At 37.6% G+C, this 14741-nt stretch overlaps 1 protein-coding gene across 1 annotated transcript; it reads left to right on the top strand.

Moving 5' to 3' along the window:
* Window positions 1-347: 347 nt before the first annotated feature.
* Window positions 348-13319, top strand: LOC141652693 (vacuolar protein sorting-associated protein 29). Its single transcript, XM_074460277.1, has 4 exons — window positions 348-541; window positions 671-816; window positions 12054-12191; window positions 12772-13319. Exons 2-4 carry the CDS (start codon window positions 685-687, stop codon window positions 13072-13074), a joined length of 573 nt encoding a protein of 190 aa, XP_074316378.1. The 5' UTR covers window positions 348-541; window positions 671-684; the 3' UTR covers window positions 13075-13319.
* The last annotated feature ends 1422 nt before the right edge of the window (window positions 13320-14741 follow it).

Here is a 14741-nt window from a genome sequence, read left to right as displayed (position 1 = left end):
TAGACTCGGGTTGCGTTTGAGTAGGGCTGGACATTGGGCCGGGCCAGTGCGACTAGAGCTAGGTTGTGGGGTTGCAACCTATGCAAAAGAGGGGGCGGGGTGGGCTGGGAAGCCCCCTATGGCCTGGCCCGGGCCCGACCCTCATAACTTTTTTTTATTTGTGTTTTTATTTTAACCGGGATAGGGCGTGCTGGAAATTTCCGGCCCTGGCCGGGACTGGGGGGAGGGGCTGACACAGGGGTTAGGCAGGCTAGAAAATTTGGTCCAATAGTGTGGGCTGGGCCAAGTTGGCCTAATATCGGTTCAGGGTCAGGGTAATAGTCATAAAGTCATACGGAGTAGTCATCAGTCTCTTAGGCGATCAAAACAAAACAAAATTACAAAAGTGGGGGAAACGACGTCGTTGGCAGTGTGATTCCCATTTCTTTCCTGCAAAACAATATTCGCAAGGTTTTGTGAAGATCGTCAACGGTGATCTGATATCAGTCATCTTCTACTTCTCCTACTTTCTTCAATTTCATTCCTAAAAAAAAATCCCAAGGTAATTACCCTAATCCCTAATTTAACCCTTAATTTTCTTAATTGTTCCTCTTCAAAATCAATTTCCCCCCCTTTTAATTGACATTAAATGATCATGAATTTCTTGCAAATTTTCTGGGTTTTGTTGCAGATTTTTTCAATTAAATGGTGTTAGTATTGGCAATTGGGGATCTTCATATCCCACATAGAGCACCTGATCTACCTGATAAATTCAAATCAATGCTTGTTCCTGGAAAAATTCAACATATTATTTGCACTGGCAATCTTTGTATCAAAGTATGTTACTTTGTTTTGATTTGATTTCAGCTTTATTTTGTTTTGATTTTGATGGGTTTTTATGAATTTGATTGTTGTTTTATCTGGGTGTGTTGTTGTTTTGATCTAGGGTACAATGTGGGTTTTTAATTTAGAGTACCCGGAATTCGTAATGCTTTGTTTTCATTAAGGATTTGGTTTCTTTGGTTGTTAGTTGAGTCGGGTTTTTGGTTCTTTTGGAGATGAAAAGTGTGTAGAGAACTGCATTGACTGCTACTTCACGATAAAATAAAGCGCAGCTACTTTAGTGAGCCACTAAGGTACTGGGGTAATATTGTTGTTGAAGCGCTGAATATTGCCATGTTTATGATTAAAGCTGTTGATTATTGGGCACTAATCCAGTTAGCATTCTTTGTGTTTACCTGTTAAATAAATGTGTTTGTAAATGGACTATGATGCATTGAAAAAGGAGTGTGTGATGAGCCGTTGGACTCGGCTTGGTTGTAGCTGATGTTTAGTTGTTTTAGCGTTTGTGACGTTTTCTTTGTAGTATGCTGCTAACTTTGTGATTGTTGGATTGTATTTCATGTTGGAGTAACAGAGTTATTGCAGTTCCAAATGTGATATACTCTGTTAGTATCTTAGACATGGGCGCCAATTGTCATAATGAAAGAGTTTATCCTAGTTGGACTGATAAATAGTTTTGCTTTATGGTTCTTGAGGAAAAGGCGCAACTACAGTGAGCTATATATTATACCTTTTTACTATAGTTTTGCTTTGATTAAGGGCAATTGTTTGGAGGTAATTAAGGAAATGTACATAGAAAAGTTAGAGGTAGTATTGGTGTTTGATAGTGGAAAAAGATGAAGATAGACTATAAGTGCTCTATTAAGGGGATAGATAGTAGTTACCCACCTTCCTTGAGTTATTAAATTACCTTCATCTAGTCATATGAGAGCAATAATTTCCCCACCACCTCTTTCTCCCTCGCCACTCCTTAACTGTCATTCACCACCATCATCTTCCTCCTTTTCTCCTTTGTTTTGAGTTCCATTACCCTGTAACAGTTAACCCATTTCTTGCTGTCCCTAAAGCTAAATACAATTGGATGCCTTTACCACTTCCCTTTTGCGTGTGCTACTCTGCCACTGGTGTGAAGTTTCGATCGGCATACATTGCCCTTTGCCTGATAATTTGTTATGTTGCTTATTCCAAGATAGGGTAGATGGGAGGTGTGGTCCTTAGGACTAAATCTGATGGTTATTGCAGTGCAAATTATTATAAGACTCACTAATCTTTTGGACCACCATGTCTTAAATGTAGACTAGTTTTGGTTGTATATGTTTGGAAGTGAACGGAACATCTATTCTGAAGGCTTTCTTAATTATGTTTAGGGAGTACAAACAAGACAAAACCTAAGACCACATTGATAAAATTTATCTTCGGGTGTATTGAAGTCCATTGGGTTTTATCTTCCATTCCATAAATGATGAAGCCTAACCTATGGAATTTCATTTTGATGGCAAATTTTGGACTAGCATATTAGATGTCAAATGGGATATTTTTGCTATGGGCTAGTGCACTAAACTTGACATAGTTGACGAGAGCTGTGGAGAAGAATGAGCGATTAAGGATCTCTGTGTTAAAATGCTGGTGTAGGTTAAAATGCTGGTGTGGGTTTTCTGATGAAGAATCAGGGCGAAGGCGCGCGCCTTTTGGACGCGAGGTGCCCTATTGTTGATAGCAAGTTTGTAACTTCCAAATAAATTTTTTAGCAACAATAACCTTTTTAGGAGTTTTCTAGTTGGCTAACATGTCAAGGGGTAAAGTTGGGAATAATGGAAAAAAGAAATGGTGAGCCATGTCTAAAAGATATGGAAAATGCGTACTAGTTAGCCTTGTTAGGTGAGCGTAGTCTATAAGGCGAACCTAAAATGCACCGAGGCGCGTTTTGGCCTGTGTTTCCTCCAAGGCGCGCCTTAGGCGCACTAAAGGCCCGCTTTTTTAAACTAATTGGTTCTCGTAGTTGTTCCATTGTCGCTGGGGCTCATTATAGGGATTGTTGGAAAAATTTGACGAGGAATGCTATAGCTGAAAGGAAGCAGCTTTTACATAAGCTTGACAAATAGCCTACAATGGAAAAAAATACATTTAGACTATGGTGCTTGGACTCGGGGACGTTGTACGGATACAAATCCCCTTGTGTCTGACACTTGACGTCATAAAATTAAGGATACGAGGACACGATTAACTTGCGTATACGACTTTTAGACACGGTCAACGTATCCAATTTTCATATTTGGACATGGTCAATGCATCCATTTTTCATATGGATTTTTTATAAAATAAAAATAAATTTGTACAGGAAAAAAATGGTACTTTTTGACGTGTATACCATATACCCGTGACCAAGAAATATTTTCTTTCATTTTACAAAAATTAACAGAAAGATATTAAAACTATTTATGTAATTTAATAACGTAACAAGTAATAGTAGTAAATAGTCATAGAAAACTGAAGAGTTCCAACTAGCTTGAATGAATGGATATTTAATAAAGCACTAAACATGCTTTGAAAAGTCAAAGAATTCAATAAAAGTTAGAACACGTGTAAGGTTATAAAAAGAGAGTTAAAAGGCTACCATGCATTGAGAACCTAAAAGTATTAAACAATTAAACAAATAAATGAAGTAGAAAAAGATATATGAAGCAAGAAAGCAAGCACAACTAAATAATATCGTCGTCCGCCATGCGGACCCCCTATTCGACACCGGAAACCTAACTATGTCATGTCCTTTGTCTTTTGTGTCATCTTGTCCGACAAACTGAAGTGTTTTCACCAAGGCTTCCGGACACGAATTCCATGTCGTGTCGTACGTACACGAGTATGATGGGGTAAAGTGCCGTGTCCGAGCATCATAGCATTTAGATATCAACAGTGGAAAATCCTTAATTCAGATGAATAATGATTTATTTGTTGATTGGGGATTCCATGTGGCAGATCAAGGCTTTACATCGCCATACTCAGCCATGGTCCACAAGGGAAGAACATGATCTATTGTTTTCACCTTTTCAGCCCTTACATCTTAAAGATAATGGCAGTTTTGCTTTCCAATGGCAAAGATCATGGCTCCCATTGATATCAACATTTTGATTCTCCACAAAATTATGCTATAGATGCTTGGACTTCGGTGTATCTTTATTCCCTAATCACTTGAACTTCTGTTTGTGATTTTTGAATCGCCTTATTAATGCTGTGGTGCAAAATACAACCGCCATTGGCTGATTGCCATTATTACTACCTTTATCCAGTATGGTTCATGCTTACCCACTGAAATGTAGCCTGGGAGGTTTTAGGGTTATCCGTAACCAGGTGGGGGGCTATTTTCTGGTATACGTGCAAAGTAGTGTTGTGTAGAAAATTAGGGACGGTCTTATAAGAAGGAAGTGGTAAACCTATTAATGTATCATATGAGCTCGCAACATGTAGCTCATGGCAATCAGCCAATGACAACCGCCATTGACTGATTGCCATTATTACTACCTTTATCCAGTATGGTTCATGCTTACCCACTGAAAGTGTAGCCTGGGAGGTTTAAGGGTTATCCGTAACCAGGTGGGGGGCTGTTTGCTGGTATGCGTGCAAAGTAGTGTTGTATAGAAAATTAGGGACGGTCTTATAGAAGGAAGTGGTAAACCTATAAATGTATCATATGAGCTCGCAACATGTAGCTCATGACTTCTATATCACCTCAAGATATGTTATTGTTCTGTTTCGTGGTTGTGAATTTTTCTAAAAACAATAGGCACGGAATTCAAGAATTTTGGTTTTCTGTATGTGACAAGATGCTCTCTTGATGCTTCTTATTGTAAGGCCGTGGATTTTCTTTTCTGTTGCTAGTGCCCTGTGGGGTAGCACTTAGCAGTTAGCATCAATATTATAAAAGAGGGATAAAGACTTTGCATGCATTTTTAATTATCAAGGTCTCTTGTTCAGGGTTAGGAGGTGATGAGTTTAGCTGTGATTGCTGATATGTTCAGTAAAAACATATTAAATTTTAGCTGTGTTTCCTTATTTGTATATAGCTCTGGAAAGACCATAGCTGGATTAGGTATTTCTTCTTTTATCCGCTGGTGGTTTTTGTGTGGCAGGGCTTGGTTCGTTCATATCCTGTGGATCGTTCTTTTCTTTGACGTTAACGTTAGATTGAAGTTTTTCGGAAACGCCACTGACTGGGGACTACACACGTCTTTTAATAGGAAAATGACATTAATCTAAATTTATGATGCTCGGACACTGGACACTGCACTCTGCCGGAGAATGGACTCGGCGTAGATGAGCGACAAAAAGACAAAGGATATGACATAGTTAGGTTTTCGACGCCGAATAGGGGGTGGGCATGGCGGACGACGGTGTTATTTAGTCGTGCGGTCTCTTCATATATCTTTTTCTACTTTCTGTCTTTATCTGTTTAATTGTTTAATACTTTTAGGTTCTCAATGCATGATAGCCTTTTAACTCTCTTTTTATAACCTTACACGTGTTCTAACTTTTATCGAATTCTTTGACTTTTCAAAGCATGTTTAGTGCTTTATTAAATATCCATTCATTCAAGCTAGTTGGAACTTGGAATCTTTAGTTTTCTAAGACTATTTACTGCTATTACTTTTTACGTTATTTAATTACGTAAATAGTTTCAAGATCTTTCTTTTAATTTTTGTAAAATGAAAAAAATATATCTTGGTTACTACTCACTAGTATAAGGTATACACAACTAAAAGTACCATTTTTTCCAGTACAAATTTATTTTTATTTTTATAACAAAATACATAGGAAAAATAGATGCGTTGACCGTGTCCAAATATGAAATTGGATATGTTGACCATGTCTGAAAATCGTATCCGTTAGTTACTGATACGAATTATAATGCGGAAGCGAAATAAATTAAAATACACGAACTAAGTTCGAGTATGGGATTTTTGGTTCACCTTGACTTTCCATTACATTTTCGTTCTCCCTTTTGTTTTTTATCTTCCCCTTTTTTATTCGCATTTTGAGGCGTGCGTTCACCCATGGACGGTTCGAAAGGATGATTCATGTCAGCCGACCCCAAATCATTTTGGGATTAAGGCTCTGATGTTGTTGTTGTTGTTTGATTACTCCATACCTTATTGTGGGAAATAAAAGACTATAAATAGCCTATCAAAACAGCCGTTCAAGCCATTGAAAAGGCTACTAAAAAAAATAACAACATCCTTTCAAGCCATTGAAAAGGTAAAATAACGTAGCTCATAAAGGCCATAATTCTATCAATTAAAGGCCATTAAACAACAAAGTAAATAGCAAAACAGCCTTTCAAGCCATTGAAAGGGCTACTAATGACTAAAATAATGTAGCTCATAAAGGCCATAATTCTATCAATTAAGGAGATGCTAGATTCCACCGTAAGAAGCTAAACAAACGAACTTCAGCTTCGGATTTGAAAGACCCATCGAATGACCCATTGTTGCTATAAGGCCCAACGATCCATCGTTACTTGAACCCGTACCCGTATCATCTCCTCCCTCTTCGAAAGGAATTGACCTCAATTCCGCAAGGCCATTATCATCGAGATATGGTGACAAGTCACCCACATTGAAAGTGGCATGAACTCCATATTCTCCGGGTAACTCGATCTTATAGGCATTATCGTTGACACGGGCAGCTACCTTGAAGGGCCCATCGGCTCGAGGCATGAGCTTATTCTTTCGCTTACTTGGAAACCGTTCCTTTCTTAAATTCACCCAAACCAGGTCTCCTTCCTTGAATATACGAGGACTTTTGTGCTTGTTGGATTTCCGTTGGTAAGCAGTATTTACTTTAACAATCCGGTCATGAACTTGCTGATGTAGCTTTAACATTGCCTTAAGCTTGGATTCGGCATCCCGATGGACTAGCTCACCTGCCGGCATTGGAAGTAGATCAAGAGGAACATGTGGATTTAACCCATAGACAACTTCGAATGGAGAACGACCCGTAGCATAGGTATGAGATCGATTATAGGCGAACTCGGCATGAGCAAGCTTGATATCCCAATCTCTTTGGGTCTTACTTACCAAACCCCGTAACAAGGTGCCCAACGTCCGTCGTCCGATTAGTAACCTCCGTTTGCCCATCCGTTTGAGGATGGTGCGAGGTGCTAAACAAAAGTTTAGTACCCACTTTCCTCCATAACGTATTCCAGCAATAGCTCAAAAATTTCGAGTCACGATCGGAAACGATGGTTTTAGGAATACCATGTAAACGCACTATTTCCCTGAAATACAAATCGGCCACGTTACTTGCATCGTCGGTCTTGTGACACGGAATAAAATGCGCCATTTTAGAAAATCGATCCACCACTACCATGATAGCATCCTTTCCTCTTTGAGTACGTGGCAATGCTACAATAAAATCCATAGAAACGTCTTCCCAAGGTCTCTCTGATACCACTTATGATGCGAATTTTACTCGAGAGAATAAAACTCGTATGAGTGCAGCGGAAACAAAGAAAGAACAAACAAGATCCGAACGTACTAGGTACGACCCGATCTGATTTGTAAGGATATTTGATGAATTAGACCTATAACTCACCAATGGTGACGAACTCAAGACCTATTGAGATCGACAAGTTAATATTCAAATGCGCAAGATGAATAATTAACAAAAGAATGCCAGCAGCAATTTCTGAATTTTTATGATAAAACTTGAATGCCCAAAACTACAATCTTCATGGCTATAAATAGCCTTAAGAAAACAACCTTCCAAAGCAAAAGTTACGACTCTTAATGATGAAAGTAACTAGCTAATTATGATCAATGATGAAAGTAACTAGCTAATTATGATCAATGATGAAAGTGATTAGCTAATTATGCCTTTTAATAAAGTGGAAATAAAATACCAAATTGAATGGAAATAAACGACACATTAAACAGGGGCAATAACCACCCTTTATTGACTAATTAAAAAGGCACTTAAATGACTTGTAGAAACCATGCACTTAGATGAATCCATCGTATGTAACCAAGCTTACGAACCCAAACTCCGAACCCGACAATAACGAGACTTGAGTAGTGTTATCCGGATTCTCACCCGTATCATCGATGATACGGGTACGGGTTCAAGTAACGATGGATCGTTGGGCCTTATAGCAACAATGGGTCATTCGATGGGTCTTTCAAATCCGAAGCTGAAGTTCGTTTGTTTAGCTTCTTACGGTGGAATCTAGCATCTCCTTAATTGATAGAATTATGGCCTTTATGAGCTACATTATTTTAGTCATTAGTAGCCCTTTCAATGGCTTGAAAGACTGTTTTGCTATTTACTTTGTTGTTTAATGGCCTTTAATTGATAGAATTATGGCCTTTATGAGCTACGTTATTTTAGTCATTAGTAGCCTTTTCAATGGCTTGAAAGGCTGTTGTTATTTTTTTTAGTAGCCTTTTCAATGGCTTGAACGGCTGTTTTGATAGGCTATTTATAGTCTTTTATTTCCCACAATAAGGTATGGAGTAATCAAACTTTCAAAAAACGTTTGTTAAGCACAAACACTGTTTTTATTCGAATGCTATTTGAATATTAACTAGATCGTTCTCAATAGGTCTTGAGTCCGTTCACCGTTGTCGAATTATAGGTCTAATTCTACAACTTTTATCGTTACCAAAAATCCCATACTCGAACTTAGTTCGTGTATTTTAATTTATTTCGCTTCCGCATTATAATTCGTATCATTAGTGGTATCAGAGCTTCGACTCTTGATTTCCTATAATCGAGACGATCCTAGGTGTGTCGAAGCCATCTTTTCGTTGAATTTCCGATTGCGATTGGAATTCAAAGGTTAAACTTGGGCAGGTCGTTCAAGGGTTAATCGGTTTTGATAACTTATCTTAGGGGAGGGTTTTAGAGGAAAAAAAAACCAAAAAATAAAAAAAAATAAAAAAATAAAAAGAAAAAATAAAAAAACTGTTCACGTCAGTGTACTGTTCATCTAAAAAAAAAAAATTGAGACATGTTGGGTGTATTCTCGATTGAAGGCATCTATGAACAACAAGTTGATTTTGACCCAACTTTACCTCCTATCTATGATGATTATGGAGATGAGGATGGTTGTGTTACTTATGTTCAAACACCATATTGTTCTATCAATTCGGCACATGAGTTTGAATTGTTTGATAAGTCCATCGTGAATGCGAACGGTTGTTGTGAATTTCAAGATCAATCCGATTGTTATTTGGTTGATTTTGAAATAGCAAAGGATGTTGCATGTGTGAAAGATTCATCTCGATTACATTATATTTTGGGTTCGGAATTCAAGACACCGTGCAATTCACATGATTTTGTTTATGAGTCCGTTCTAATGTTAGTAATAGTCGTCTTTGATCCCGGCGGATTGAAGCGACATGAATTGAGGTCAATTCCTTTCGAAGGGGGAAGGGATGATACGGGTGAGAATCCGGATAACACTACTCAAGTCTCATTATTGTCGGGTTCGGAGTTTGGGTTCGTAAGCTTGGTTACATACGATGGATTCATCTAAGTGCATGGTTTCTACAAGTCATTTAAGTGCCTTTTTAATTAGTCAATAAAGGGTGGTTATTGCCCCTGTTTAATGTGTCGTTTATTTCCATTCAATTTAGTATTTTATTTCCACTTTATTAAAGGGCATAATTAGCTTATCACTTTCATCGTTGATCATAATTAGCTAGTTACTTTCATCATTGATCATAATTAGCTAGTTACTTTCATCATTAAGAGTCGTAACTTTTGCTTTGGAAGGTTGTTTTCTTAAGGCTATTTATAGCCATGAAGATTGTAGTTTTGGGCATTCAAGTTTTATCATAAAAATTCAGAAATTGCTGCTGGCATTCTTTTGTTAATTATTCATCTTGCGCATTTGAATATTAACTTGTCGATCTCAATAGGTCTTGAGTTCGTCACCATTGGTGAGTTATAGGTCTAATTCATCAAATATCCTTACAAATCAGATCGGGTCGTACCTAGTACGTTCGGATCTTGTTTGTTCTTTCTTTGTTTCCGTTGCACTCATACGAGTTTTATTCTCTAAGAGTAAAATTCGCATCAGTTACTCATGTCCACGTATGCTTAATTTTATGACTTCCAAGTGTCGGATACAAGGATTCGTACCTGACATCTATGATGCTCGGACTTGGATATGAGGATCCGACACGGGTACGGATCCTTGAAATCTACGGATCCTTGAAATCTCAAAAACAAGGACTCGGATACGAAGATCCAAATTTAAATTTGGACTCGGCTAATTTTTATTTTTCCTGAAAAAATTGATTATTAGTTAAAAAAAATCAAAGAAAAGAAATGAAAAATAATTTCTTCATGTTTAATATGAATGAAGACTTTATTACAGCATTAAATTCATGTCAAGATCACTTCTGATATAGGGTTTTTGTACAAAACAGAGGGTAAGAACAAAACACACTCACACCGAAGGATCCAATTTCTCATAGAAGGATGCGACAAGGGATCCATATCCTGTCCGGGTCGTGTCCACCGGATCCTTCGGGGTAAGTGAAGAGTCCGAGCATCATAGGTACCCGTACCTCGTACCCGAGTCCGAGCGCCGTTTATCTAAATTACTTCCTTTGATCTTTGTAAGAGCAGCTGTGGTACCCAAGCATTTGTTCTAGAATTTTAAAGATATGAAAATTCCTATAATGCTGCTTGCTTATCTTAAGAGCAGACACACCCTCTGTGGAACTTCAAAATTTATGTTTTTCTAGTGTCAAGCATAATGAGCAAGTGGAGAATCAACCTTAATGAGGAGGGTTGTTGCATTATACTCCCTCCTATTCAAATATTCTTTACGTATTCCTTTTTTTGGCATGTTAAATAGATTCTTTACATATTACTTTTTTTTTCTTTGGCTAATTTGCTTAACATAATGTGCATATACTTAGCACACTTGCATGTGCTTTCCTAAAAAATCGCACCAATAGCAAATGTAAAGAACCTATTGAATGGGAGGGAGTATAAAATATGAGTTAGTGTGGTGATATTTCCGTCGCCAGATATTTCCGTTTTTATTGGGCTTCATACTACGAGAAGTAGCGTAAGGAGTAGTGTTACATAACTGCCTTGATGTAAAATGTAAAGTAACTGGTCAAAACAATCCTTGGGCTCCTTCCTTTTCATGTTGTGGATTCCAATTTATATGATCTCTACTGTGGTTGTAATTTTGTAACTATTATTGTAAGTTTACAAGTGAGAAGGAAGAGGTTACTATTTCACATTTCAAATTTCGCAGATGTGAGGTTCTCCTGTTTCTGAAGTATCTATGCAATATGCAGATACGACTTTTGTGCATTTGAGGTTTTATTTGGATTGAGGTAGCATTAGATTAATTTTACCATCCGACGTTGGTGACGGTCGATTTTGCTGAAAAGTCGGTGAACAGAATAAACCTAATCAAGTTGATTGCACCATCCTACAAGACAGACATGTGATATAACTTCTCCTGGTGACAAGTCTGTTTCTGTTGCTTCAATGGTTTTAATTTCAACGATGATAAGTGTATTGATTGTGACTTGCAACGGTTACAATGTCAAATTTCCAAGGAATGTTGAAATTCAATGAAAGGTTATATTAAGTTGCATACGCTAACAGGAAATGAGTTTGGCAAAGAAAATCGCTAGCCTTCTGTGTACAGATAGCACTGAGTGGTTAACGAAAAGAATTTGTGAATCCTCATTCTGAAATGATTCACTCCCTTGAAAATGAAATTTAATGGTCTAAATACATGTTCAGTGCCATTGCCGTACTGGCTACTTGGATGAATTGCTGTTTGATGATTCTCTAGGAATCATAACCAATTTCAATTTGTTGATGGAAGACCTTGGGTGGAACTTGTTAAAAAATCTTTAAATGGGAAAAACATGAATTGAAATGTCTACAGGATCTTGGTTATGCTGTTAGTCTTCAAAATTCTAGAGATCTAAGGGTGAATGCGGTTGGGTTGCGGTTGCTTTTGTTTCCATGGGAGCCTGGATAATCTTCGAAACATAGTTGGCATTAATTTACATGCAGCAATATTGTATAACCACATACAGTACTAGTTACCTTAATACTCTAGAGGTAGCCAAGTAGGTAGTTTTTCAACAACTCTTTTATAAGAGTATTTAGGTAAAATGGTAAATAGCATGTGGTTTTTAGGAGACTTTTTGTCTGTAAAAAGGTTTACTGATCAACATGTAACTTTTTACTCGCAGGAAGTACATGATTACTTGAAGACAATATGTCCAGATCTTCATATTACTCGAGGAGAATATGATGAAGAAACGCGTTATCCAGACACGAAAATAATAACCATTGGTCAATTTAAGCTGGGACTTTGTCATGGCCACCAGGTGGGGCATATGTTTGAACTTTTGTTTTCCCTTAATTTTGTACTTGCTCACTTGTGCCAAATCATAAGCAAATAAAAACTGGTACAAGCTACTCTTATCTAGACTTGGCAACGGGTCATTTGGGTCGGATTTTCGGGTCTAGGTTCCGAGCCTGTTTTAGATGTGTTGTACTATTATCGAGTCTTTTCGGGCGCATTTCCATTCTGGCGATTCTTTTTGGGTTGATATTACTTGTTGAGTCAAGTCAATAGGGTGGAGTTTGTACATTTTGAGTATGTGTCTTTTTAGGATTTTGTTACTCCATACGGAGTATTAGTTTACGTAGATAAAACTTAACTTTTATGTTTCACACTTAGACTCAAACACCCTTGCCCTGATTTTCACTTAAATGACACTTTCTTCACAATTCCTCCATCATATCCCAAAAAACACGTCTGAGTATCAATCCCTGACTTCCGACTGCGACAAAGGCGTTCTTATTTGGGTTGGTCGGCAGATCTTCTTGCATCTTCTGTCCATCAGAATAGATAACAGTTGTTCATTTAACATGGTTATCTTCCTAAAAATCATATATTGACAGGTAATCCCATGGGGGGACTTGGACTCTCTAGCCATGCTACAAAGGCAGTTGGACGTTGACATCCTAGTAACGGGTCACACACATCAATTTACAGCCTACAAGCATGAAGGTGGTGTGGTCATCAACCCTGGATCTGCCACTGGTGCATACAGCAGCATCACCTACGATGTTAACCCGAGTTTTGTTCTCATGGATATTGATGGGCTCCGTGTTGTGGTTTACGTTTATGAGCTGATTGATGGCGAAGTTAAGGTCGACAAGATCGATTTCAAGAAGACCACTTCTCCTCATTCTCCTCACTGACCCGATTTGTGTTTTTGTGTTCTCCTAAACTGATCATATCTGGGCTGGCCGCTGAGATAATTTTTTTTTTTTTTTTTTTGCTGCTGAAGTTAAAACTTGATATTAGTTCCGTAGTTTCTGTTTCTTGTGATTTGTGAATGTCAAAGAATGAATGTGAATTAAGAGGGAAACACACTTACAGGTAGGGTTAAGTTTGTAAGTTGGAACAGTTTTCTTGAGAGTTTAACTTGGTTTTGTGCTTGTTATGAGCTTCTGCCTTTTTAGCAGCTTAGAGGTGTTTCTGCTGTAGTCGGATTGCGTGCAGCGTTGTACTATCTCCATAAGAACCCTCTGAAACGACTTAAAACGGAGTATACATCAAGTTTCTGATGTAGTCGGATTGCGTGCAGCGTCTGGATGTGTATTTTTATAACCATATGCCTCTTATACTATCGTGGGACATTTTTATATGGTATGGAGTGATTGCTGTCTGAATTTTGAGACATTTTATTTTGGGATCAAGTCGGCCCAAAAACCATGGATAATAGCCTTCAGAATTTGACTGATTTGGCCGATCGTCCGATAGTGGTGAGAGTTTTTGCGGAACCCATTGAGTAGGGCTACTATGCCTTAAAATAGCTTGGGTGAGTTCAGAAGTATCCGAAAGAACTTACAATGAAGTTTACACACCTTGTTTCGTCTATCTTCGAAATGGGACGAGGAATAATCTTAAACCCTCTACATGTCTCTATTTCAAACAACACAAATCTAATATCCCGAGACACTTTTGTATGGTACGAAGTGATTGTTGTTGTGTGAATATAAAAAGACTTTTGATTCCGGGGACTAATTGGCACGGAAACCATGAATTATCACTTATATAAAATCAATAATTTGCGGGGTATTTTGACACCGGTGAGGTTCTTTGACAAAACTATTCCGATAGCACCATCAGGCCTCGACATTACTAGTGAGTTTCCAAAACTCCCTTAAACGATTTAGAAAGGAGTATACAATTTATTTCGTCTATTTACAACATAAATTCGAAATAAAAAGACTATATAGACCTTTAGATGTGTCTATTTCAAAGCATATGTGCCCCTTCTATTATTTTGAGACATTTTTATATGGTATGAAATGATTGTAGTACAAATTAAATGACATTTTACTCCGGACCAAATTAGCCTAAAAATCGTGGTTGCTTCACAATCACAACCATAATCACCACCACCACCACCATAATAACAAAGCTACAATCACATAATAACCATCCAATCATATAAACACAATGAGGGTGTTTGGTAAACAGTAGATTGATAAAATTTCAGCATGTTCATGCCTTTTAGTATATTTGACTCAACAATCTACTAAATTACGTGTTTGGTAAATAGCATATTGAAACACTAGATTGAGCTTCAAACTACTGGTTTTCAATATGTTACTCACCCAGCATATTCACTTTAATAAATTGTAAAAAATGAATTTGTCTATAATTTACACATGTATATAACAATCCATTGACCTAAACCAGCTAATTACAAACACTTCGACTAAATCTGCTAATTGTAATATACTAGTCAAACATGCCAATCAAATCTGTCATTTGTAATCTACTTGACCAATCTGTTACTGCTAATTATAATCTGCCGAGTACCAAGCAGATCCAATAACCACATCAATTTCATGAT

This window comes from Silene latifolia, chromosome 4 (assembly GCF_048544455.1).
Source record: "Silene latifolia isolate original U9 population chromosome 4, ASM4854445v1, whole genome shotgun sequence".
Lineage (NCBI taxonomy): Eukaryota > Viridiplantae > Streptophyta > Magnoliopsida > Caryophyllales > Caryophyllaceae > Silene > Silene latifolia.
Note: the sequence above shows the minus strand (reverse complement) of the source record. Positions and strands in the feature narration are given on the sequence as shown.

Bases quoted from the DNA above. Each gene is read 5' to 3' on its own strand.
- LOC141652693 (XM_074460277.1), top strand. From the start codon at position 685: ATGGTGTTAGTATTGGCAATTGGGGATCTTCATATCCCACATAGAGCA. The intron at 817-12,053 runs GTATGTTACTTT...TTTTACTCGCAG, and splicing joins CTGGCAATCTTTGTATCAAA to GAAGTACATGATTACTTGAA. The intron at 12,192-12,771 runs GTGGGGCATATG...ATATATTGACAG, and splicing joins GACTTTGTCATGGCCACCAG to GTAATCCCATGGGGGGACTT.